This window comes from Ursus americanus, chromosome 5, assembly GCF_024610735.1.
Source record: "Ursus americanus isolate L20-20 chromosome 5, mUrsAme1.1.p, whole genome shotgun sequence".
Taxonomy (NCBI): domain Eukaryota; kingdom Metazoa; phylum Chordata; class Mammalia; order Carnivora; family Ursidae; genus Ursus; species Ursus americanus.
The window spans coordinates 87,377,844-87,402,267 of NC_142131.1; the positions used below are offsets into that span (position 1 = coordinate 87,377,844).

At 53.8% G+C, this 24,424-nt stretch overlaps 1 protein-coding gene across 1 annotated transcript in view; it reads left to right on the forward strand.

Annotated features, from left to right (window-relative positions):
• The window catches only part of ZNF496 (zinc finger protein 496), a 33,511-nt gene extending 17,502 nt beyond the window's left edge, over positions 1 to 16,009 (forward strand). The window contains exons 7-10 of the mRNA XM_045803967.2: positions 6,602 to 6,734; positions 7,169 to 7,276; positions 8,093 to 8,200; positions 12,607 to 16,009. Of these exons, the coding sequence (XP_045659923.1) occupies positions 6,602 to 6,734; positions 7,169 to 7,276; positions 8,093 to 8,200; positions 12,607 to 13,379 (1,122 nt within the window). The 3' untranslated portion in view covers positions 13,380 to 16,009. The remainder of the gene's footprint in view (positions 1 to 6,601; positions 6,735 to 7,168; positions 7,277 to 8,092; positions 8,201 to 12,606) is intronic.
• Positions 16,010 to 24,424: the final 8,415 nt, after the last annotated feature.

Consider the following 24,424-nt stretch of genomic DNA (forward strand, 5'->3'; position numbering starts at 1 on the left):
CCTCTCCTGGAGTTGAACGTAAACAGAACCACACAGTGTGTGGCCTTCGAGGCGGCCTCCCACCCAGCCGGCTGATTCAGCCATCCCCCACGTGTGCGAGTCAGCGGCGTGCCCATTAGTTGCCGGATAGTATCCACGTATGGTGACAGCGGTCTGTCGTCACCTGTTAACGGGTTATCTCAGTCACGTCCGTTTTTGGCTGTTATGAAGGAACTTCTAGAACGTGTCTTTCTGCAGATGTATGTTTCCATTTCTCTTGGGTGATTACATAGGAGAGAAGTTGTCGGAGGGTGTGTGATCGATTATACAGAGAAGACGGCTGTTTTCCCTGCTGACTCACCACTTACGCTCCCACCACTTACGCTCACCACTTACGCTGCCCATCTTTCCCGTTTCCTGCTATTCCCATTTTCTTAGAAGAAGTATGTATTTGGCCATTAAAATAACCACTATGGTTTTAGTTTGCATTTCCCTGTTGACTTACGAAGTGTATCACCCTTCCACGTGCTTGTGGGTCATTCCTCTGTCTTCTGCAAAGCGTCCAGATCGCCCGTCTCCTGCCTGGGCGCCTTGTCTTACTGTGCGGTTTTGTTTAAGGAAACTCAACGCCCGGCGTGGGGCTCGAGCTCATGACCCTGACATCAGGACTCGCCCTGTACGACTGAGCCAGCAGGCACCCATCTTGCTGTGTCTTAAGAACTTTGTACACAGGGGCGCCTGGGTGGCACAGCGGTTAAGCGTCTGCCTTCGGCTCAGGGCGTGATCCCGGCGTTATGGGATCGAGCCCCACATCAGGCTCCTCTGCTATGAGCCTGCTTCTTCCTCTCCCACTCCCCCTGCTTGTGTTCCCTCTCTCGCTGGCTGTCTCTGTCTCTGTCGAATAAATAAATAAAATCTTTAAAAAAAAAAAAAAAGAACTTTGTACACATCGTACATTCTGGATGAGAGCCCTTTGTCCCATACACGTACTGGATGTCTGGGGTTTGCCTTTTCCTTGTTGTACTGGTGTCTTTGGAAGGTCAGACATGTTTAATTTTCACGAGGTCAAGTTTATCACTTTCTTTCTTTTGCCATTCATGCTTTTTATGTCCTAAGAAATCTTCGTCTACTCCAAGGTCACAAAGCACTTTCTTCTGGAAGTTTTAGAGTTGTGGGTTGTTACATTTATTTCAGGCAATCTTTCTGTGTTTGTGTGAGAGTTACTTTTTTGTGTGGATGTTCAGCTGTTAATCACCACTCACTGGAAAGATCTTCCTTCCCCCCACCACGTGGCCGGATACCTTTGCCACACACCGGTCCACGTCCGTCTGAGCATGTGGGCTGCCCGTGGTCGATCGGTGCTGTGATCGTTCGGGCCAAACACCGTAACTTCAGAGCAGGGTTTGCCGCTGGGTAGTGTGCGTCCCCCTGTTTCTTTGTTTTCAGAACTCTTGCCACTGCTCTCCGTGCTTTTTTGTCCATATTCGTTTCAGAACTTGTACACCCGTTTATTTAAAAATGCCCCCCGGGGTTTTTGTGTGGGATCGCCTAGAATCTGCAGGCCGTTGGGGGGCGAACTGACATCTTTACAGTCTGGAAACGTGTCCAGTCCTTCCGTGTTCGGGTGACACACGGAGTTTTATGCATTTTCCTTAAGAAGTCCATGGTTTTGATGTTCTAAGTTGTCTGGTTTTTTTTAATTTCCTCTTCCGGGTACTGTTCATATACGGATCTAGAAATGCAGCTGATTGTTGTGTTGGCTGCTGCCAGCCGCCTTAACTTTACTTACCAGAATAACACCTTTCCAGATGACTCCAGAGGCTTTCCTGTGATTGGGTTGTGGGGGTTGTGGCCTCTCCAGTGAGCTGTGGTTAAAGTGTTTGAGAGAAGATACAGGTTTATTGAATACGGTGCCAGGGAGCGGCCGGCTGGTTGGCAGAGACAAGACTGACCGTGTGCCAGGAGGAGGGGGCTCTGTGGCTCAGGGAAGGAGAGGAGGTCGGGAACATAGGGAATGCTCCCTTTTTTGTGCTCAGTGGTGAGTAGTCCGTTGGTCCACTCTGGCCTGTGGCTGTTCCGAGGTGGGCCGCCCTAGGGGCCTGCTTGCACCAGCCCAGGGGCCGCTTACTGAGGCTTCTGAAGGCGGCCTCTGCCCCGGCCAGCAGACGGACGAGGACAGATCTTCTGCATTGGGTGGAGGCCTCAGCAGCTGCGTCCTGCCGAACGGGGGACGTGTCCACCCAGCAGGGGTGTGGTTGTAGACCAGAGCCTGGTTTGAGGTTACCGAGCTGGTAGGCCATTTGGGTGACCTTCCTTGGTGGCCAGGGCCATGGGATTTAGCGGGAGGGGCCCCTCCAGTGGTGTGGGCTGGAATCCCTGTTTGACTGTCATTCCCTATGAAATTGTTGGATTCGAGATGAGACGAATTAATGAAGAAATTAGAGGGACCAATAATGAGAGTATGAGTATTGAGGGCAGGGGTGCTAAGAAGGGAGGAAGTCGGGAGAGCCATGGTTGGTTTCCAGGAAAACCAGGCGGGTGAAGCACCCTGTCTGCGGTGGATGAAGGTGGAACAAAGAGACAAGGGGCGTGGGAGGAAGGAGCAAGATGGCTGGGATCAGCCAGCTCAGGACAGGGTCCCAGCTGCTCCACACACTGGGAACAGAGACTCGGGGGACCGAGTGGGAGAGCCGAGGAAAGGGATCCCGACCCCCCAGGTGCTCGCAGCCCACCTGTTTGCCCTCACCCTTCGGACCACCCCGCATAGCCGCCCTGTGGGGGAGGTCTTCAGTCGTCCAGAACAGGGGTTTGGCCGCCGCAGGGCTGGAGGGGGAAGGAAGGGGGGCTCTTGCCGAAGTGTCAGAGGGGACACCCATCATCCTTGTGGGCAGGGGCCATGTGGCAGGTCCCCCTGGGCTTCGGGTCCTCACCCAGGAGTCACCTGGACGGGAGTCATCAGTGAACCGGGGAGAGTCCCCAGAGATCCCCGGAATATCTGGGGAGAGTTCTGGGGTCAAGGTCCTCTAGAAGTGGGGTGACCCAATCAGATGTGGGATGACTGGATCAGTTGGAGGAGATCCTGGCGGGGGGTGCAGGTGACCCCGAGTGCTGCAGGGCGACCCCGTTGGGCAGAGGGGACCCTGGCGGGTGCAGGTTACCCCAGGTGCTGCAGGGGAACCCTGGTGGGTGGATGTCAGCAGCAGGCAGTGAACCGCCCCCCCCACACACAGAACAAGGGGACAGAAGTTCTCTGGGTGTAACTGCTGGGGCACGGGCTCCTGCCGACAGGGTTCCCAGCACTGAAGGGTCAGAAGATTGCTGGCAAATCTCTCCTGTCTCCAGTCTTCATCAGAGCGATTACAGGAAGACGGTGTCCTAGACGTGTTTTCATGCATGAATCAAGGGGAGCTTTTCCTCATGGACCTTAAAGTACTTACTTTCTTGCTTCTTTCTGACGGGTATGGAAGGCTCTCTGCTGGTGTCACAGGCGCTGCTCCCTTCCCGTTCATCCGTGCTGGACCTGTGTGCCCCTTGTTTGTCGTAATCTTACTTATGCAGCATTACTGTGCATATTTGTAAGTTTTATGTGTCTGCCCATTATTTCTTTATTTGGTCTTTATTTTTATTCTCTGAAAGCCGTTTGTTCCCCTTTTGGTACTTTAGGGTTTGGGGGGTTTCTTTTCTTTTTGAATTTGTTTTAAGCAAGCCGTACCCCCACCATGGGCTCAGGGTCACCGCCCCGGATCGAGTCACACACTCCACTGACTGAGCCGGCCAGGCACCCCTGAGGTTTTTATTTTTATATTAGTTTGATCACGGATCAGGATCTGGTTTTATTTCTAGTCAACCAATTGTATCAGAGACATTCGATAAAAATTATTTTTTCCCGTTCCCCAGATGAGGGTTTTGCTTTTTCATGTAGGTTAAATTTTATCTGTTAAATTTTGTGCTGTGATTTTTCTTCTGTGTCGGTCTGTTTTGTTCCAAAATCACATGTTTGCTTCAGAGCTCTCTTATCAAAATTATCCCCGTCCTAACGTGTTCAGCGTTCTCCTGAAGTTCACCCTGTACCGCTAACATTACTGATTTTTTATATCACCATAAAGTGATCAGAATTTTTTTATTTTAGAATTTAATTTAAATTAAAATAATATTATGCTTTCTTAAAGAGTGAAGTATATCCACAATTTAAAAAACAAAAAACAAAACAGGAGCCATTAGATAAGAGAAAAATAGGCAAAGAAAACAAAGCATTTCCAAGCAGACAGACGCAGATTGACCAGTAAAGCGGGAGGAAAGGTTCATTGAGCGCAGGGGGGGTCCCCGCTAGGACCACGGCACACCCAGAGTCATTGGGGCCGCAGACGGTGTTGGCACCCGGTGCTGGCAAAGCTGTGGGGAGACAAGACACAGGGGTGCGTGGTCTGTGGGGCAAGAACAATGTGGGGGTATTTAATATCGGGGAAGGTGTGTGTCCGCAGGGGTCCAGCCCTCGTCCTGCTGCGTGTCTCCCTGGAGTCCCTGCCCACGGACGGGAGGCCTATGGGAGAGCTCACCAAACCATTGCTGTAGCAGCGAACTACTGGGGAGCACCCAAATATTACCAACACAAGAGTGGGTGAACCAGCGGTGCTCTGAGATCACACCTTCGTGTAAGCCCGTGGACAGGACATGTGTGCCCGGGGACACAGCTGAACAGGGGGTGATGGACGGTGACTTCAGCATCGGGAAGCATGCAGAATGGCGCTGCGATGTGATTTCGGTCTGTGTTCAGATCTGGGGGGAGTTCTGGAGGCCGGCACTGACCGTGCAGGTCCAAGTCCGGGTATGTCCTCCCCCCGATGGCCTGGGCTGGGGCTGGGAGCAGCGGGAGCGCAGACGAGACCACCCCCCCGACCCCAAGCAAAGTCCGTTAGTGGTGGTAGCTTTTACACCTCGTGCTGGGTACATGTGTGTTCAGTAATACGGTGTGAATGGTGATGAATGATGTCCCATCAGTTATCCGCATAGATGATGGGTGCTCGGGGCGCGTCGTCACACAGGAGGGAGAGGCGTGCAGAGGAACCTCACGGGGTTCTGCCCAGTGGCCTGTTCCACGCTGTTCCACACACATTCCTGCCTCCATCTCTGTCTCCCATACGGTGGGCGTGCTGTGACCTCTTCCCAGATGTCTGCAAATATGCATTTCCACTCCATGCGTGAGGACCTGTTCCCCAAATTCTCAAGGACACAGGGGAGCACGACACTTGCAATCATTTTCAGTCAGACGCTCCTGGGCAAAAAACCCCAAAAACAAAACCAAGTCAGTGTAAAGCTCAGACTTGAGTTTCGCTTGACTCCCTGATGATGGGTTTACGTTAGCAAGGTTTCCAGGGGCCCCGTGAGAAAGTGAGCCCAGCAGCTCCCCATCCTAACTGCTCGTTGTAGGCACTTCTGCAGCTCTGTGACTTTTTTCCTCGGAAAGGGAAGACTGTTTCATAATTCACACGACTCAGGACCGGGTAGCGTTTCTAGGGCGTTGTAGGGCAGTCTGTCCGTCGTGGCCCTGTGGACGTGGTGGCAGGGCCGCCCTTTGCCGTGTGGGGCTGTCTGAGGCACGGCACTTGAGGCACAGGCGCCCACCCCGCAGTGGGGGTAAGGCAGGCCCCCTGGGCCGAGAGCCGCCACGCTGGGAGAATCGTGCTGACAGACACTGGGCGGACCCGTGGCTGCTCCTGCATGTCCCCGGCGATGAGCGAGTGAGCCTCGCGCCCCTGCACCACACGTGAGGGCACGGCTTGGTACGCCGCCCGCAAGGTTCTGTGCCCCTCGTGTTTGCCGAATCACTCGATTGTCTCCAGATGCAGTTGTAAAATTAACAAGTGCGTGTGTGAGGGAGTGAGGGGCATGTGGTTATATGATACGCCGTCATATCTTAGAGCAAAGTGAAGTTTGACACAGGCCCAGGGTCCGTGACTTGAAGTATCCGAAACATCTCCTCGCAGTCGTTCCCCGAGGCCCCTGTAGCAGCCGCCGGTGCCCCAGACCGCGAGACGCCCCCGCGGGCACAGGCTGGACGGCCCTCTGCACAGCCTTCCGTGGACCGGCCGATGGTGGGAGATCCTTCTGAGGGCAGCTGGGCCCTCGTGCTTCCTCACAGGCGCGTGCCGTGCCTGGTGGCTGCCGGTAGATTAGCTCTCTGACAACGGGCACAGAGGCTGGGTTCCGTCTGCCGTTAGTACCAGTATCGTTAATGCTGCTGTGAAAGCACCTGTGTGCTCCGCACGCTGCCGGCACACAGAATGGACGAGAGTTCGATGCCAGCGTGGGCACCGTGGTTGGGCGTCTGCCGTCTGCCCAGCCGGCACGTGTGGATGTCCAGCCACCGCGCACTGAGTCGGAGCTCCGTTCCCGTGCACCCTGCCCCCTGGCCACCCCGTGCGGCACCTGCCAGACCAGAGGGGCCTGAGGACGAGGACAGGCTGGAGCGAGGGAGGCCGTGCGGGCTCCGGCAGCCTTTCTGCTCGCTCGTCTTGCTGGGGACTCTGCCCTTCGGCCCAGCTGGCCCTCCCCGTGCTCAGAGCATGCCTACCCTAGCTTGACCCAGCACTGAGGCGTCCTTTTCGTTCTCCTGTGGTTTCAGAACCGGGTCTCCCCCTTCAAGGACATGATCTTCTGCTTCTCGCAAGAGGACTGGTCCCTTCTAGACCCTGCACAGACTGGCTTCTATGGAGAGTTCATCATCGGGGAGGACTGTGGCGTCTCACTGCCTCCAAGTAAGGCTTCCTCCCCTCTGTCCTGAAACCAGAGAACTGGGGGGCCTGCATCTGCCTCGCTGCACGCCCCTGGCCCCACGGCACTGTGCAGATGGACCGCGTGTACCTCGGGCCTACCTGGCTGGTTTGCTTACTAAACCTTCCATACACCTGGTTTTCTGCTGTCGGTAGGCTGTGGCTCGCTTTGCTTCTGTTTCCAGGACAGTCCTGAAGGAGACGCCCTAACCCACAGCTCCTCCCTTCGAGTGCTCCTTCTCCTGTCCCCTCCCTGCTTGCTCTCAGTAGCCCTGCCCGGCCCGTTGGGGCCGTGACCCAGTGTGCATGCCTCCAGCTCTCTCTTCTGGACCTGCATGGGGTCCCCACCGTCCACCCGCCCCGGTTTCCTGTGGGCACACATGGCTTATGGGTGTGTGTCCTCCCCTTTATGCACACAGATGACCCAGGCACCCAGCTGGATCTCTCCCAGGGAGAGGAGAACGAGCCCCGGGTCCCCGAGTTGCAGGACCTCCAAGGGAAGGATGTGACCCAGGTCTCATACTTAGGTGAGTACTGGTTCCAGAACTGGGTGGAAGGTTGCTGCTGGCCAGAGGCAGGCCCACTCCCTCCACCGTCTCTCTGCAGCCAGGTGTCACCCCTGCACCCTGTCTGGGCTCCTCCCTGACTCTTGCCAGAAAGCATGTGAGGTTTTAATGTTGCCACTCCCCTCGACTGGAGACGAGGGTACGGCAGGAATCCTTCCGTGTGCTGTAAGTGGCGCCTGGCTTGTGCTGACCAGGTGGCCCGTCCACGAGTGGGCTCAGATCCTCCCCAGCATGACTTCGGAGCAGATGTTCGGACAGTCTAGCTTGCAGCCACAGACGCCAGGTGTTGACACGGGGAGGAGCTGGGGCTCGGCGGTGGTGTTTTCTCACCTGCTCCCTCCCCCACGCCGTGTCTGCAGAGCTCACGTGTGTAGCCTCCGTGCCCTGGAAATGTCTGCTTCTTCAGGGGAGTGAGCTTTGTGGGGCGTGACCAGCAGCCCCGCACCCCTTCCCCTTGGGACCCTAGAGCCGGCACGGAGCAGACCAGGTTTGGGCCCCGTCCCTGCCCGGAACAAGCGTGCGCATGCTCTGGCCGACTGCAGGCTGCGTCTATGCAGCATCTTTGTGGGGTGCGGGACCCTGTAGACACCCAGCACACGGACTGGCAGTGACCACAGGGAGTTCTGTCGAGCTTCAGCACCCATGTTCGTGGGGGTGGCCCTTCTTGCCTACGTCACTTCACTGCGTGGCCACCTGAGCGGGAGCCCCGGGCTGCCCTCCGACCACAGCCTGGCAGCTGCAGGACAAATCGATCTCTCCGTTTTCTTCTCTGGAAAGACTTTCCGAGTCTCCAGCCATTCCAGATAGAAGAGAGACGAAAACGGGATGAGCTACAGGTGCCCGAGTTCCAGACCTGCCAGCAGACGACTCAAAACACCTGCCCAGGTACCGAAGGGGGGTTGCTGAGTGTGGCACGAGTGTGTGCGTGTGGGGTCTGTGCGCATCGGGGGGCATGTGGTCCGAGTCCGAGTGGGGTGTGTGTGCATTGCTGAGTGTGGCATGAATGAGTACATGTGTGCATGTGGGGTGTGTGTGCGTGTGCACACATGCTGCTGGGGTGGGGGAGTCCTGGGGTCTGAGATCCCTGCTGACTGCTCCTGTGGATTATACGCTGATTGTGCTGGTTCTGTTGCACTAGGCTTCCCTCTGCCGGGCGGGAATGGGAATTCCACGAGGCGGGGCTGGGGTTCCGCGGGCAGGAGCGGGGTTCCGCGGGCAGGAGCGGGGTTCCGCGGGCAGGAGCGGGGTTCCGTGTGCTAAGGGTGGTCATGGCTTGAGGGGTACCCAGGACGTGCCTTTGCGTGTTGCTGGCTTCTGCCTGCCCCCAGCATATCTCAGCCTCATCAGCATGCCATTAGAAGGTGGATGCTGACCGGCTCCGCTGCCCCTGCACTGGGGCCCCGGGTGGGATTTGGCTCTGAAGCGTAAGACGCTGAGTGTGGCTGTCTGAGAACAGGGAGGGATGCTAGGTCTCCAAGCGTGTTGGTGGCCCATGGCCTCTGAGCAGGGGAGGGACCTGTGCCCCCGCCCCGACCGCAAGCTGGGTGCTCCCGGCGTGGTCACTGTAACGGCCACACTGACATGGACTGTCTCTTCTGGCTCTGCGTGCTTTTCTCTGCATTGCGTACGTAATAGTCAGCAGCTCCGGTGTTTGCTTGTGTCCCCCTCCCCCGGGGTGAGCTCTGCCTGGGCCCCGAGCCCTGCAGCAGCACGAGAACTGCAGGAGCTGCCGTGCGTGCGCTGTGTGCTGCTGACGCCTTCTGAGCGGTCTGCGAAGACAGCAGACATTTCCTTCTCACGGTCCTGGAGTCGGGGGCAGGCCGGCCTCGGGTGCTGACAGGCCCCGTGGATGGTGAGGACGCTCCCTGGCTTGTAATGCCTGCCTTCGCCCTCTGTGCTCACGCGGCCTTCCCTTCTGTTGGAGACCGAGGGCGATGCTGTCCCGCGTCTTCCTGTGACTGTAAGCGCTCCTCCGAGCCCGGGGTCCCAGCTTCAAGACTGCGTCTAGACCCAGCTACCTCCCAGAGGCCCCCCTGCCTGAGTCCCTCACACGGGGGGTTGGGGCTTCCGGGCTGTCCTCGGCACGTCACCGAGTCCTAGCTTGTCCTGTCTGGGAATTCCTAGGAACTCTGAATTACGGGCCTGGTTCTGTCGCCTCTTACGTATTTGCACACAGTTACTCCCACTGTTTTAAAACTCTTTATGTCTTTCAGTCCATAATTATTTTTCTGCGTTTTTTGTAAAGATTTTATTTATTTGAGAGAGAGCACAAGCAGGGGGAGCAGCAGACACAGAGGGAGAAGCAGACTCCCTGCTGAGCAGGGAGCCCAATGTGGGGCTCGATCCCAGGACCCTGGGATCATGACCTGAGCTGAAGGCAGACACTTAACTGACTGAGCCACCCTGGCACCCCTTTCTGCATTTTAGAACTGTAAATTTTTTCATCATCTCCTTTCAGGTTTTGTGTCTTGTAAGAAAGCCTCCCCATTCTAACATGACAAGAATGTATTTCTTATAATGCCTGGATTTTTATTTATTTGTTTATTTTTGCATCTGGCTTCCTGCCCTGGCTGTGACTCGGCCGTCCTGCTCGGGGAGCGGTGCATTTGCAGACCACGCGTGCCCTTCCTGGGGCGTGAGCTGCCGGCGTGGCCATGCGCATGCCGCAGCACACCCTACGGTCTGGCATTTCCCACCTGCAGCTAGCCGAGCACGGGCTACATTCCCGTGCTCCTGAAGCCCTGGGCAACTTTGTCTCTCAGAGGTGACAGTCTTGGCTGCCAGGTGGACTTACCGTTGAGGATTAAATAATTCACGTAAGAGCACCTGGACCAGTAACTCTTCCCGTCTTCCCTCCTGGAATCCTAACCGCCCCCACGCACACCCTGACTTCCTCCTCGTGCCGAGCACAGAGCTCCTGTCCCTGCTGACTCTGATTGGAGTGGATGTCACCGCATATGCATCATATTAGGCTCCTAGGGCTGCCTACCAAAATACTACAGACTGGGAGGCTCGAGCAGCAGACACTGGTTTTCTCAGAAATCTGGGGACTCAGAGCACAGGCTGAAGGGGGCGGAATGCCGTCCTTCCCCAGAGGCCTCCCTTTTTGGCCTGTGGACAGACGTCTCCTCCCTGCGTCTGCACATGGCCCATCTCTGGTTGTTGGTGCCCTCATCTCTTCTTAGGGGGACACCTGCTGGAGTCGGGCCTGCCCTGATGACCTTATTTTCACTTCTTTACCCCTTGAAATGCCTTATCTCCAGATATAGTTGCATTCAAGGTGCTGGGCTTAGGACTTCAAGATAGGAATTTTTAAGGGGATGCATTTCAGTTCATTGTGTCCTGCCCTCAGGTGCCCCAGCGTTCCTGCCCTCTTCACATGCCGCAGATACTCACCTGCTCCAAACATCCCTTAGTCTGTTCCAGCATCCGCCCTGCATCTGTCATCTCACCTAAATACCCTGTAGGTCAGGTGTCGGTGAGACCCAGGCATGTCCCTGTCCAGCTGTGAACCTGTGAGACCAGACGTCCCGTTTTGTACCTCCCAAAATGCAGTGGTGGGATAGGCATAGAATGGACCTTTTCATTCCAAAAGGGAGAAATTGGGAGCACCTGGGTCGCTCAGTCAGTGAAGCATCTGCCTTCAGCTGGGCTCCTGAGCCCAGGGTCCTGGGATCAAGCCCTGTGTCGGGCTCCCTGCTCTGCGGGAAGCCTGCTTCTCCCTCTCCCACTCCCCCTGCTTGTACTCTCTCTCTCTCTGTCAAATAAATAAAATCTTCAAAAGGGAGAAACTGAGAAGAAAGGCCGATGACCCCCAAGCAAGGGTTGGAATTCCGTGAGAATGTGCGGCTTGCAGGTAATGGTGGGCTCAGGGCTCTGTGCCCCTCGGGGCCCGTGGATGCAGTGGGAGTCCTGTCTCCCGCAGGGCGGCCTCTGCAGCCAGTCTTCCTTGGGCATCGAGGATAAGTGGCTTTGCTGGCCTGTTGCATAGAATGCCAGAGGTCTGAACCCCAGGGTTCATCCGTCTCTTGCTTGTTATCCAGGCTGCTCACACGCAAGTCTCAGAACTAGTGGTGGGCCCCGTGCAGTCCCCAGGAGTTCAGGCCGTCCCACAGGAGGGTCCTCTACGGATCCTTCCTGGATTACTTCATCCCCATTGCTTGACTGGATCCCTGGCTCACACCCATAATCCCTTTACCTGATGGTTCTCCAGGCACTTGGAGTTCTCTCCAGAACACGCTTTGTCATTTTCTCCAATGTGAATGAAACAGGGAATTTCCCAAATATTCGTGCCTCTTCCCACCCCCCCAGCCTCATTGCGTGCTGAGCCCCCTTGTCTTCTAAGGAACACCTGTTCCCATGGCTCTGCTGTTCCTGTTGTCTCCTGCTCTCTGTGGCTTCTCAGTCTTCCTGCCCTGCTTCTGTCTCCAGCTCCACCTGCCCTCAGGTGCCCTGACCTCACGGAACTCCCCCCTCCAGAGATTACATCCAGAAGCACCGTATCCCTGCTTATGTCTCCAAGGGTCTGGCTCCACTACTCCCCGTTCTAGACCTGAGTCCACATTTCACAAAAGTGAGGAAACAGACCCGAGGGGGAGCTATGCCTGGGCTGCGGGCTGGGACTACAAGCCAGGCATTCCACTGCCCACCCGCTTGCCCCATCTTCCAACGTTACAGACTTAGGATTCATTGAGTCTGCCTCAGACTAGGTTATAAACTCCAGAACCACTGCCCATTCCCACCGCTGGCTGCTGGCAAGCCTCAGAGGTGACACAGGTGACCTGGGTGGTGGGGACAGTGGGGCAGCCCCGATGTCAGCACAGCGAGGCTGACTCCCTCTTCAGCCCTGAGCCCAGAGCGTGTTCCCCAAGTTGGCCTGTGTGTGTAATTTGGCAAATCACTGGGTTGTATCCAGGAGCAAATGGGGCTGCTGATGTCAGAAGTCTGGCCAAGCCCCTGAAGGAACTCAGTGCTCAGCACGTGGTAGCTGGCACCTTCCTGCCGCTGCCCTTATAGGGTATAGGGTCTTTCTCTCTACTAGGGTCTCGAAGGGGCCCTAGGCCTGGTTAAGTAGGGCGGTGCTGACTGATGTGTGCACGGCCAGGACTTGACACCGACAGACACAAAGTCGTTAGAGCTAGTAGCGGTCTCAGTGCCTAGAGAGGAAAAATAAGGACTGGGATTCGGGGCTTAGGGGGGAAGAATCAAGCCGAGCCTTCCTGGGTCGGGTTTATAGGTGCGGGGGTGTGGCACGCGCAGCACCGCTGACCCTCCTTGTGGCTTTCCCGTAGCCGGAGGTGACGCGCTGGCCCCAGAGAATGGCCTGGATGAGGAGGTGACCATCGAGATCGTCCTGTCCAGCTCTGGGGACGAGGACTCCCAGCTCGGCCCCTACTGCGCGGATGAGCCCCGGAGCCCCACGGAGAAGCCGCGCAGCCTGCCCACCTCCCACCGGAGTGGCGCCGAGGCCGGGGGCGAGGTGCAAACGTCGTCCTCGAAGAAGTCTTACATTTGCCCGAACTGCGGGAAAATCTTCCGCTGGAGGGTCAACTTCATCCGGCACCTGCGCAGCCGCAGGGAGCAGGAGAAGCCGCACGAGTGCTCGGTGTGCGGGGAGCTGTTCAGCGACAGCGAGGACCTGGACGGGCACCTCGAGAGCCACGAGGCCCAGAAGCCGTACCGCTGCGGCGCCTGCGGGAAGAGCTTCCGCCTGAACTCACACCTGCTGTCGCACAGGCGCATTCACCTGCAGACCAGCAGACTGGGGCCTCTGCAGAAGCGCGAGCCGGAGGCCGCGGCGGGCGCGGGTCCCGTGGGCGGGGGTCCCGGCGCCCTGCTGCCCGACGGCTCGGCCGAGCTCAGCTTCCAGTGCTGCGAGTGCGGCAAGGCGTTCCAGCGGCCTGACCACCTGGCGCGCCACCGCACCAGCGTGCACTGCAAGGACAAGGCGCGGCCCTTCCAGTGCCGGTACTGCGTCAAAAGCTTCTCGCAAAACTGTGACCTCCTCCGCCACCAGCGTCTGCACATGAAGCGCCGCTCCAAGCAGGCTCTGAACTCCTACTGAGGGGGCCTGCAGGGGGGGCGGCACGTCCGGGAGCGGGGCACATTCCCCACCCCTTCCCCGCGCGGGGGCAACCCCTCCAGGCAGGGCAGCGTCCTGTCCGGTCCCCCTTCCCATCCCTCTTCCTCCCCCCGATCCAGGGGCAGGGCGAGCCCGCGGTACTGACTGTTCCCACACACACACACACACACACACACACACACCCCGCCAGGCACCCCCCTCCTCCCCCCCGCCCAGGACAGAGTCACGTCCTTCTGCCCTTTGCTCTCAGGTAGAAACGAGATAGTGGCCCGTTGAGCTTTTGTTCTGTCTCCGCTGTGCCAAAAAGCAGGGAGGGCTTCTCTCCGCTGGCTTTGACTCTTCCTCTTTCCAGGTCTTAGGGAGCCCCCTGCACAGCTCTCCAGGCAGGAGGGACTGGGCTGCTCCCCACCATGGTGACCCTCTGGGGGGGGGGGGTGTCCCTTGCCAACCGGTCTTAAATGCAGTCTTAAATCCCTGTCCCACATCCTCCCTTCCCCCATCCTGAGGTCTGGGAGTAACAGCACTTCTGTGTGACAGCAAGAAGCTTGTGGGGGGGAGGGTTGTGGGCTGGGAGGAAGGCTGTCGGGCCAGTGTCACCTGGTGGGGGGGCAGGGCCAAGCACCCCCAGCCATGTCCTGTCCCCATCATCGTCTGGCCCATAGGATCAGTCCACTGTTAGAGGAGCCTCGGTGGGGGCTAGACAGCTGCCTGCACAGGGAAACGGTCCCACCCTTTCATTAGTGATGGTGTCTGATTATTAGGCAATGTGAGCTCATTGAAGGCAAAGCCCACGTTTTACACTGTTGCGCGCCCTCCCCAAAACGTTGTTCTCTGTACTCTGGGAGGCCCTTGATAAATGCTGGTGCAGTGGGAGTGTGGTCATCATCTTTTGAAAGGCACTTAGACGCCCCATCCTGCCCCGCCGCGTCTAGGAGTGCGGAGCTCAGCCCACAGTGTTGTCTGGGTGAGGTGGGCAGGGGACACGACCTCCCGTGAGCATTAACTCAGCCTGCCCCATCCTGTTTGTTCACTAGGGCTGCTGTAGAAACAGGACGGCTTACAACAACGCACACAGCATCTGAGTTCTGGAGGCAGAGTCCAAGATGGAGGTGTCTGCAGGGTTGGGTCCGCGAGAGGGCGGTTATGTGTCCCGCGTCTCCTCTGGCAGGTGGTTACTGGCAGTTGATAGGCCATGACTTGGGGAAGCGTCACCCCATCCATGTACTGCTTATCTTCACACGGTGGTCTGTGTCTGTGTCTGTGACCACATTGCCTCTGTTACAAGGACACCACCCCTATCTAAGACCTACCCTTCCAACTCCTGTATGTTCCCATCTTAACTGATTACATCCGCCATGGCTTTATTTCCAAGTAAAGTCACACTGACATACCGGGGTTAGGACTTAAACCTACAAGTTGTGGGGTTGGACACAGTTCAACCCACAACACCAGAGAGTCCCGCAGTGCTGTTGTCATTCCCAGTTCATGGAACAGTCAGTACAAACTAGCTTGCTTACTTCCAGCGGAAGCAGGATTCAGACCCAAGCTTCTGTTCCCAGGGCGGGTGTCCAATGCACGAGAGCCTTGCAAGTCTGCAGCCCGTGACTGTGGACTGGGAGTGACCGTTGGTAACTGGGCTCTGTTCTGGAAGAAAGCAGTGACTGGGAAGCACGGGGACTGATGAGTAGTTGTGGCCAGCTGTAGAATCCAGCAGCACCCAGGCAGGTGTTCTGTGTAATTTATATGTCCGGGCACCCAGCCAGCAGCTGCTCCTTGTCGGGTGACACTTCATTGCCACATCGAGACGCCGGTGAAGGTTACAAGGTCCCATAGTTGAGCTCTGTTCTCGTGTAGACGCGTCCACCTACCCAGGGACAGTAAATGCAATAAAAACATTTGGTCATACCTTCAACAAAAAATAAACTACTGGGGGCTCTTCGTTTCTCAACAGTTTGCCTCTTGTATTGACCTGCCAGGAAAAGGGGAGAGAGAACGCAAAAAATCTTTAAAGGCTAAGAGAGTAGAAAATTCCAAATAGAGAAGCCAGACTCCACGCATTCATCCCATCCACCAAGCTCTTGCCCAAAGTTTCCGTCAGTGGTGAGTGTATCCACCCACCCACTTCAGAAACTTGTCTAAAAGCATTGTTCAACTCACTGGTGTATATTTTATGTGTAAAATTGGGTCCTAAATAAGAAACAAATGGAATGTAACAGAACCGACACCGACAAGGAGGCTACATTTCTTGAGTGCCCATCAAATACTGTGAGGCCACCTTGTGTTCACTGACCCAAAGCTGACCAAGGCGCCCAGGAAGCCGGGAGATGACATTGCCCCTGGAAACTGTCCTGGGTGATGTAGGTCAGATCCCAGGTTCATGCCATGCAAGAGAAGCTGGGGCTACCTGCGCTGGGGAAAGCTCCAAATAGGAGAGCTGGCCCACTTGGTTCCTCCCTCCCTCTGTGGGCGCTGGGCAGGCAGGTGAGGTGTCTGCCTTGCCATGAGGTTCAAAGACCGCACATCTGAGAAGCATCTGCCCTCCCTATTCCTCTGATCCCTTGGTATTGTGCCCACAAACTTAACAGGTGCATAATAAAAACTCACTGAATTAATACTCGTGTTAGACTTTTAATTTTATTTAAAAAAAAAAAAAGTAAAAGCACAGCCTGAGAGAGATGGTCAGCTGGAGAGCTTGAGGTGCGAGGATATTGAAGATGGCCCTTCTGGACATCAGACATCGCCTTGTGAAAGGTCTCAGCTTCAGTCGCCCGATCTGACCTGTCTCTAGAGGAGAGAGGAAGGAACGGTTTCCCTACCCCAGGCGTAGGCTACACACCTGGTCACACCATAGCCGTCTAACCCAAGACTGGCCAGGGTTCAGCATATCCTCTGTCTCCTGAACTCTTGTCCCACCTGGGCAAAACAAAGCTGAGACCAGTGGCAGGAGGGTCTCTTGCCGTTCCTAAGTCACACCATGATACAGATGGAAGAGAAGGTGCAAGTCCATATCTGCTCTAGACTTGGGGACTGGTCCAAGTTGCTCTCCTCGGAGACGGTTTCCCTCCGCCGCCAAAAACAGAATTTGGACCATGCACAAGCTCTTCTGCTTGCAGTGGAATGTAGGGAAATTGATGGTCCCCAATCCTATCAAACAAGGCTAGGCACATTTTCTACAAGCAACAAAAGTTGATACTGTCGGGGCACCTGGGTGGCTCAGTCAGTTAGGCTGCTGACTCGATTTCGGCTCAGGTCATGATCTTGGGGTCCTGGGGTGGAGCCCTCTTGGGCTCCATGCTCAGAGGGTAGTTGGCTTGAGGATTCTCCCTATCCCTCTGCCTCCCCATACCACCCCGCCCTGCTCACACGCTCTTTCTAAAATAAATAAGTCTTACCAAAAAAAAAAAAAAAAATGAGGGTCAGTGCCCCCCAGTGTTCGATGCAACAAGGGTACAAGTTAAGAAAAGGGGTCAAGAAGGCAGCCTGGACAGGAAAGGAGCAGTGAGTCGGAGGAAGACAGCCCCACCCCACACGCAGGGCATCCAGAAGCTAGTTATTAGAGATCATGAGTTCATTAAGGGCAGAGCCCTGGGGGTCCATCCCTACCTGCTTTGACCATCCAGCACCCATTGAGAACTTGATTCCCTCTGGAAATCATAGTCTACAACCAGGGCACCATGATTAATGTGCATATAATCACCACAGTACATTGAAGCTGTAGAAATTCCGCATAAGATGTAGAATTCTCTGCAGAAGAGATGGGAAAGCAGATTCCTCAGGAACACACAAGTGTGAAGGGCCAGTGGCCTACCTCCAACATTGTAGCTATAGCCGAGGATCTCACAGGCAGGCTGGTAACCTCTGCAAGACAAAGGATGGTAAGCCACACAAGCAATTGGCAAGGGATTGTCCTTTTTTTCTTCTACTGTTAAAAAACAACTAGGTATTTATACAGGACTTGCTCCCATTTTGTCAAAATATGGGGGGACGGGGACACCTGCTCAAAAAACACAGCAGGTCAGAAAAGACACAGCTTGTACTTGGGGCAAATTGGTCCCACCCAAATTAAGATGGAGCTCTTTTGAAAGCATGGCTCTGAGACAGGACCTGCCTACAGCCCTCTGTGAAGGTAAATTCAGAAATGAGATTCTGGATAGTTTTAAGTGTTTTCCCTGAGTGTTTCTGCAGAAGATGAGCTGCAGTGGGAAAGTATATAAACTCAGGTGGAAATCATACCAGCAAACACGGACTCCTCCAGTTGTGGGCAGGAGGGGGTAGGGATGGGAGATGGGGATGGAGGGTGGCTGGACCATATTTATATTGTCTCCCTTTTGGCTACTCATATTTTTCTAAAATGGCCTGGCTGGTGTTAGGATGATATTCTGTGGTCAAGATCAGTACCAACTTCCTTTAATCTGCGCTCAAGAAGCCAAAAGTCTGGATGTGCACTCACCAAATTCATAGCAGCAGACCAGGTGTTCCAGCAAATACAGCCACCTGGACGGCTGTGCAGGGGTTGGGGGCAGCATCTCGAAGGCAGTCTCCAGTCCCTGTGGAGATTTTCATGTAGCTGCTATTGGTGACGCTCCCGCTCCCTGTCCTATGGAAAGCTGTTGGGCAGGTAGGCAGTCTTGGGGCTCAGAGAAGGTGAGCACAGACCCACGTTGTAGCTGGGAAGAGGGCACATGGTGCATCTTCTCAAAACGTTCTCCACAGCTTCTCACCAAAGGCAGGGACCCCCATGTGTTCATCTGTTTATGTCATCAGCTCCGTGTTAACAAAATGGGATTTGATGTGTGCTATATAAGGTTGTACCCCATTGTTTCTGCCCTCTAGAAACTGAAAGAGAGGCTTGGAAACCAGCTCATCCAGGTGCCCAGGAGAGCCTGCCACTCACTGTCCTGATGACAATTCTTTGACACCAAATAAGTGTCCAACAAATCAATTCTATCCTGACTCTGACTATCTGGGATTAACATCAGATCCCACAGGTTAAAGGGCAAAATCCTGCACAAGACTGTCCCCACTTCAGGTGTCAGCCACAAGTCTCAGGGGCCACTCACACTTCTGGGTTGGCTGCAGATGGGGCTCCACTGACCCCTCATCTTCCACTGAACTCACTGAGAGCACTGTCCTTACGGTTAGTTTTCATTATAAAGGATACAACGGAGGACCAGCCACATGGAAGGGTTGCACAGGGAAGGTCAGAATGCAGAGCTCTGTGCCCTTTCTCTGTGGAGTCAGGGTGCATCGCCTCCCAGCACAACACTTTGTTCATGGTCAGAAAGCTCCCCTCAGCTGAGCGTCCAGAGGTCTTGTCGGGATTTCATTACCGTGCTCCGTGTGACTGACGCCATCTCCAGCACCAGCCCCCCTCCTCCCTGCCCCAGAGCTGGGTTTGGCCCCAAGACCCTAGACCTTCATCAAGAGCTTGGTGTTCCTGGTGAACAGGCCCATCCTGAAGCTACATCTCCGCCCCAGCACAAAGCATCCATCAGCATAACAAAGACATTTATACGTCTCTGGATATGTGCAGGGTTTTTGAAGTTCTGTGCTAGGAACCAGGCTCAGAGACCAGGTATATTCATGATTATGCCCCACTGTCTCAGGGAGGTGCCTTACAGAGCCTCCTTCGGAGAGGACTCCTCAGAGTGCTCCCCATCCTGCTCCTGTCCCGTCCCCCATGCTGGCGGCCTCCTGCCTGCCCTTGTCCACTTACGGATGCCCGCTTGCTGGCTTCATGGAAATGCTGCTGTTCCCAGAAGGCCCTGGAGCTGGAAGCCTGAAGAGAACCGCATGCTGGACAGACACTTTCGCTGGCTGTATTAGTACTCACTAGTACTTTTGATCCTTTGCAGTTTCAAGCAGCTAAGGGAATCACACAATCATATACTAGGAAAACAACAAGGTGGCCTTTGCTCTGGGGACTTTAGTCAAAAATGATGGGCTCCTCCTTAAGGAAATGACTTTGTATTGACAGATGCCACTGTCCCCCCCATCCCGGGCACCCTATGCATGCCGAGGTGGCTGGCACTGGAGAGGCCAGAATATCAGCCCCATTGATGTGGGAAACAAAGGCAGAAGGAAATGTAGATGTCGTTCTAACCTGCTGTTCATTGACAAGTACTTGAGATGGGCAGGACCTTCCCCCAACACCCTGTGAGTCTTTAGCGTATGAAAGGCCTTTTGCAGCTTCCCTTATTGTACTGCCACCAACCCCGAGGTATATAATCAGTTGCCCCTCACAATTCCGGGGCAGCGGCTTTTTCTGCCTACAAGTCCTGTCCCCATGCTTTAACAAAACTACCTTTTTGCACCAAAGCTTGTCTCAAGAATTCTTTCTTGGCCGTTGGCTCTGGACCCCACCAAAACACCAACACCACCCCTAAAAAACTACATCACCATGGAAAGGAATGCATGCAGGTGAATGTTCTCACACATCAGCCCTTCAGATCCTGAACACTTGTAACCAGAGACAGCTCCTAAAAGAGAATTTTTCGAGAAATACATCATACTCAAGGAGTAGGCCTGGTGTGGTAAACAGTTGAAGGTGATTGGGTTTAATACCGTCTGATTTTAGAGAAGGTATTTCTCTGCCTCCACCCCCTTTGTCTCTACAAGAGGGAATGCCTGTGTCTACCCGTCTGAGGAGACTCCTAGATGTAAAGGAGCGTAAATGGCAGTAGGAGGGCGTCAAACACTAGAAAGCAAACAGGGAGCTGTCTCTTGCTCCAGACAGACGCCTCCTGGGGTCACGGGGGAATGCGCAGTTCCCATCCACAATTACCTTCCTCAGTTTGTGGTACACTTTGCATTCTACTCGTTAGAAGTGGGTGCTGGAAACAGACACCTGGTCTTTGACAGCAGGGACCCAGTCATGCTTCCTCCAGTTCACAGCTGTGGAAACTCCCATCTCCTTGGGTTTTAGAAATGTGACCCCTCCATGCCTCTTCTTAGAGGGTTTGCAGCCCAGGTGCATATTTGCAAATTCTTCATGGGCCTAAAGAAGAGAAATGCCTTGGGCGAGCACATTTACTCACTTTGCTGCATTCACTAAGCATTTAGGACAACTAGGGTCCTTTCCCAGAGGCCAGCTCCTTGTTGCTGTCCATGTGGATTCTTCCAGATGCCACACTGCACGAAGCTGTCAACAACACAGCAGAGTCACAGGAAAGGCAGGCCCCTCTACCCCAAAGAAACGAGAGTGAGGGGGCCTCGTCTAGCCCCTCATTTTGGAGCAAATCAGGTAGAGAGGTTCGTAAGACATGACATAATTTAGGCCAAAGTATGTCTATTTGACTCCGTTTCCTACTCCCAGGAAACCAGTCTTCCAACACATTTGTAATCACAATTTACCCACAAAACCCTTGGAAACAGAAGACCAGCACAACCCAAGTACAGAGCACATTATTAAAGATCAAGGGATGGGGCGCCTGGGTGGCTCAGTTGTTAAGCGTCTGCCTTCGGCTCAGGTCTGATCCCAGGGACCTGGCATCAAGCCCTGTGTCAGGCTGTGTGAAGCTCCCGTCAGGGAACCTGCTTCTCGCTCTCCTCCCTGCTCTTGCTCTCTCTCACTATATCTCTCGCTCTCAAATAAATAAATAAAATCTTTAGAAAATAAAAAATAAAAATAAAAAATTTTAACAGTATCAGCATTTTCCACAGAAATGGCACCAATACAGGATGTGTACATATACATATATAGAAAGGCATTTATTTTACAGAAATTGCACACATGAGTGTGGGGGCTGGCAAATCTAAAATCTACAGGGGCACTGGCTGGCTGGACACTCAGGGAGACTTGCAATTATAGTCTAAAGGCAGTCTGCTTGCAGAATTCCTTCTTTCTTGGGAAAGGTCAGGCTTCTAGTAAGGCTTTTGTCTTAGTTTGGGCTGCAATAACAAACGTGCCAGAGACCGGGTGGGAAAACAATGTTTCGTAAACACTGCTCACAGTTACAGAGCTTGGGAAGTCCAAGAGGGAGGCTCCAGCAGATCCGGTGTCTGACGAGAACCCACTTCCTAGTTCATAAGCAGACATCTTGCTGTGTCCTTATGGTGGAAGGGGTGAGGGAGCTCTCTGGATCTCCGTAGGGGGGGCACTAATCCCATCAGAGGCTCATAACGTAATCACCTCCCGAGGCTCCACTTCCTCATAGCATGACACTGAGGATTGGGTTTCAACATATAAATCTGGGGAGGATGCAAACATTCAGTCCATAGCAGCCTTCGTCTGATGGAGGCCCACCCACACTGAGGAGAGCAATCTGCTTTATTCAACGCCTACTGATTTAAATGTTAATCTCATCCAAGGACACCTTCCCAGAAACATCCAAAAAATTTTTGACCAAATATCTGTCCACCATGGCCCCACCACATTGACACATACAATCAACCATCACAACCAGCTCTGTACCACAAACGCAAAATCCTCACTTTTTCAGGTAGCTGGTGACAAGAAGTCTTGAGTGAGTTAAAAACATGGGTTCCGAATAAGCCCTGTGACCAGGTTAATGGCTGGCCAGGCCTACAGTTGACTCTTCATCATGAAAGTAAATTTAGGTCTGGTCAAGACAGAACTCTGTTTCAAGCCTCTCAATTCATGCTGAAATTCTCAGAGTCCCTTGAGTGTCCTGGGCATTGTCATGATGGGGTCAGCCAGAGCCAATCCTAGGCAAGGCCAGGGGAAGCCATGGGTCAGGCCTATACACAGCTCTGGACACCCCCATTCTGGTGCTCCTGGCCACTCACCAGTCCCAACTCTTGCCACAGTCCTGCCATTCCCCTTCCTTGCTGACTTTGCTCCCCCATTTAGGGAATAAGAAGGGGGTGGGAGGAATTGTATGTTTATATTATATATTATAATCTCTGCACAATCTACAGGGGCTTCTTAGGATGTGACTTTTCAAAGAATGACTGAACTTCAAGAGGGTAAATAATTGGGAGCCAGGAAGAAGACCTTTGGATGTGAGATGAACCTTCACTAAGGTTCTGACATGCTACATCGGTGAAATTGACCCTGCCCTGGCTGTCAGAAAGGCCTCCTTGGTTTCTCTCAAGAGGGTTCTGGACAGGCCCAGGGCATCCCTGGCTCCCCGAAGGCACCCATGCCATGGCTTGGGCAGTACTCGAGGCAGCCTACAGTGGACAGGTGGACATGATGTCCCCTGCTGTGCACCTGACCTCTGGGCTCCAGAAGCCGGTGCCCCTGACCACCTACCCTGCTCCATACTTGGGTGTCCACCCAGAAGCCTACATAAACACCTGCCCTCTCCTCTCTTCCAAAACTTCTATAACACTGCCTCAAGTTGATGGTTAGAAGACAGAGTCCCCATGAATCTGTTTTCTTCCTTCCCTTCCTTCCTGCGCACCTACTGCCATCAGCTGCCCCTCATCCTGATGCCTCCTATTCTGTCTGCATCTCCCTGCTCAGGAGCTTATCCAAGCCCACCTACTAGAGAAGCAGGAAGGTAGCCCGAGAAGAATATTGTGGTGGCCTGTTTTCTTCCATTCAGAGGCTGCTGTGCTCCAAACCAGGGACCTCTCTCCCAACTCTAGGCTCAACCATTGTTTCTACTCTGAGTGGCAAGGTTGAAACTCCACGCTGCCCACCCTCATCTAACATCCTGAGATTAAATTGCCTTGACTATGAATGTGCCTTTCACAAGCTGAGCAAAACTCAACATGGGGAGGGGTGATAAGGGAATAAAAGGCAGAAAAACAATTATTAAATTTCCTCACTACCTACAGCCCATTGACAAGTCCTTGAAACAGGCAGAGTGACATTCTTCTAGGGACTCAACTGCGTCAATGTTGATACTTTGCTAAGGGCAAAAGGCAATCTCAGCCTGAACCCCACCAACCCCCACTCCAGGATCCTGTAAGTCTACTTTAAACATACAGAAATACCTTTGGAATTATACTCAAATAATGACTCATGGAACATTGCATCAAAAACTGGGGATGTACTGTATGGTGACTAATATAACAAAATAAAAATTATTTAAAAAAAAAAGAAAGAAAGAAAAGAAATCCCTTTGGAAGGGGTGCCTGGGTGGCTCAGTAGTTAAACGTCTGCCTTCGGCTCAGGACCTGATCCTAGGGTCCTGGGATCGAGCCACGCATCAGGCTCCCTGCTTTGCTGGGAGCCTGCTTCTTCCTTTCCCACTCCCCCTGCTTGTGTTCCCTCTCTCTCTGGCTGTCTCTCTCTGTCAAATAAATAAAATCTTAAATAAATAAATAAATAAATAAATAAATAAATAAATAAATAAATCCCTTTGGAAACTTCCTTTAGATCTCTAGCCCTCCAAGATACATGTTGGCAATCATCCCCCAAGCATCCTTCACTGATACATATCTGAAGGGTCTCATAACTCAGGTTTTATTAGACAGTAATAAATGACCTTTCCTAACAATACTTAGCCCCTCTCAGGATCCTGGAAACCTTGCTTCCAAAAGGACTTTCGTATGTTAAAGAAGCCTCACAGGATCCTGGAATCCTGGCTATTGTCAAGCTAGGGTTGCCCTTTGCCTCCAGCAAAGCATTAATAGGAAGGCAGTTGTGAGTTCCTGGAGGAATGCCATACTCTGCCTGTCTCAAGTACTGGTCAATGGGCTGCAAATTGTAAAGAAATTTAATTTCATCTGCATTTCTTTTGCCTTTGTTCTTCACATCTCTTGCAGCAGGTTCCCCAGCTTCAGAGCACCTCTGTGGCTTGCAGCTGGGACATCTCTTCTTGAAGCTCCACTTCCCTCACCCAGGGCTGGCACCTGCTCTGGGTCCATGGTCATCTGTACTAGCCTGTCCTGTCTGGTTCCAATTTCCTGTCGCACCTCCACATTTCAAAGCCCGGTTCTGTGCATGGTCTCAGCTGGTTTTCACGAAGCAATGCTGGGGAGTGAAAACTCTTTCTCTACCCTCTTCTATTCATTAATTGGGAACCTCCAAATTAAACTGGCAAAAGATAGATAAGCAAGATAGAAGATTGGGGCTTATATACCACCTTAACAGGTGGTGGTGGTGGAGACGG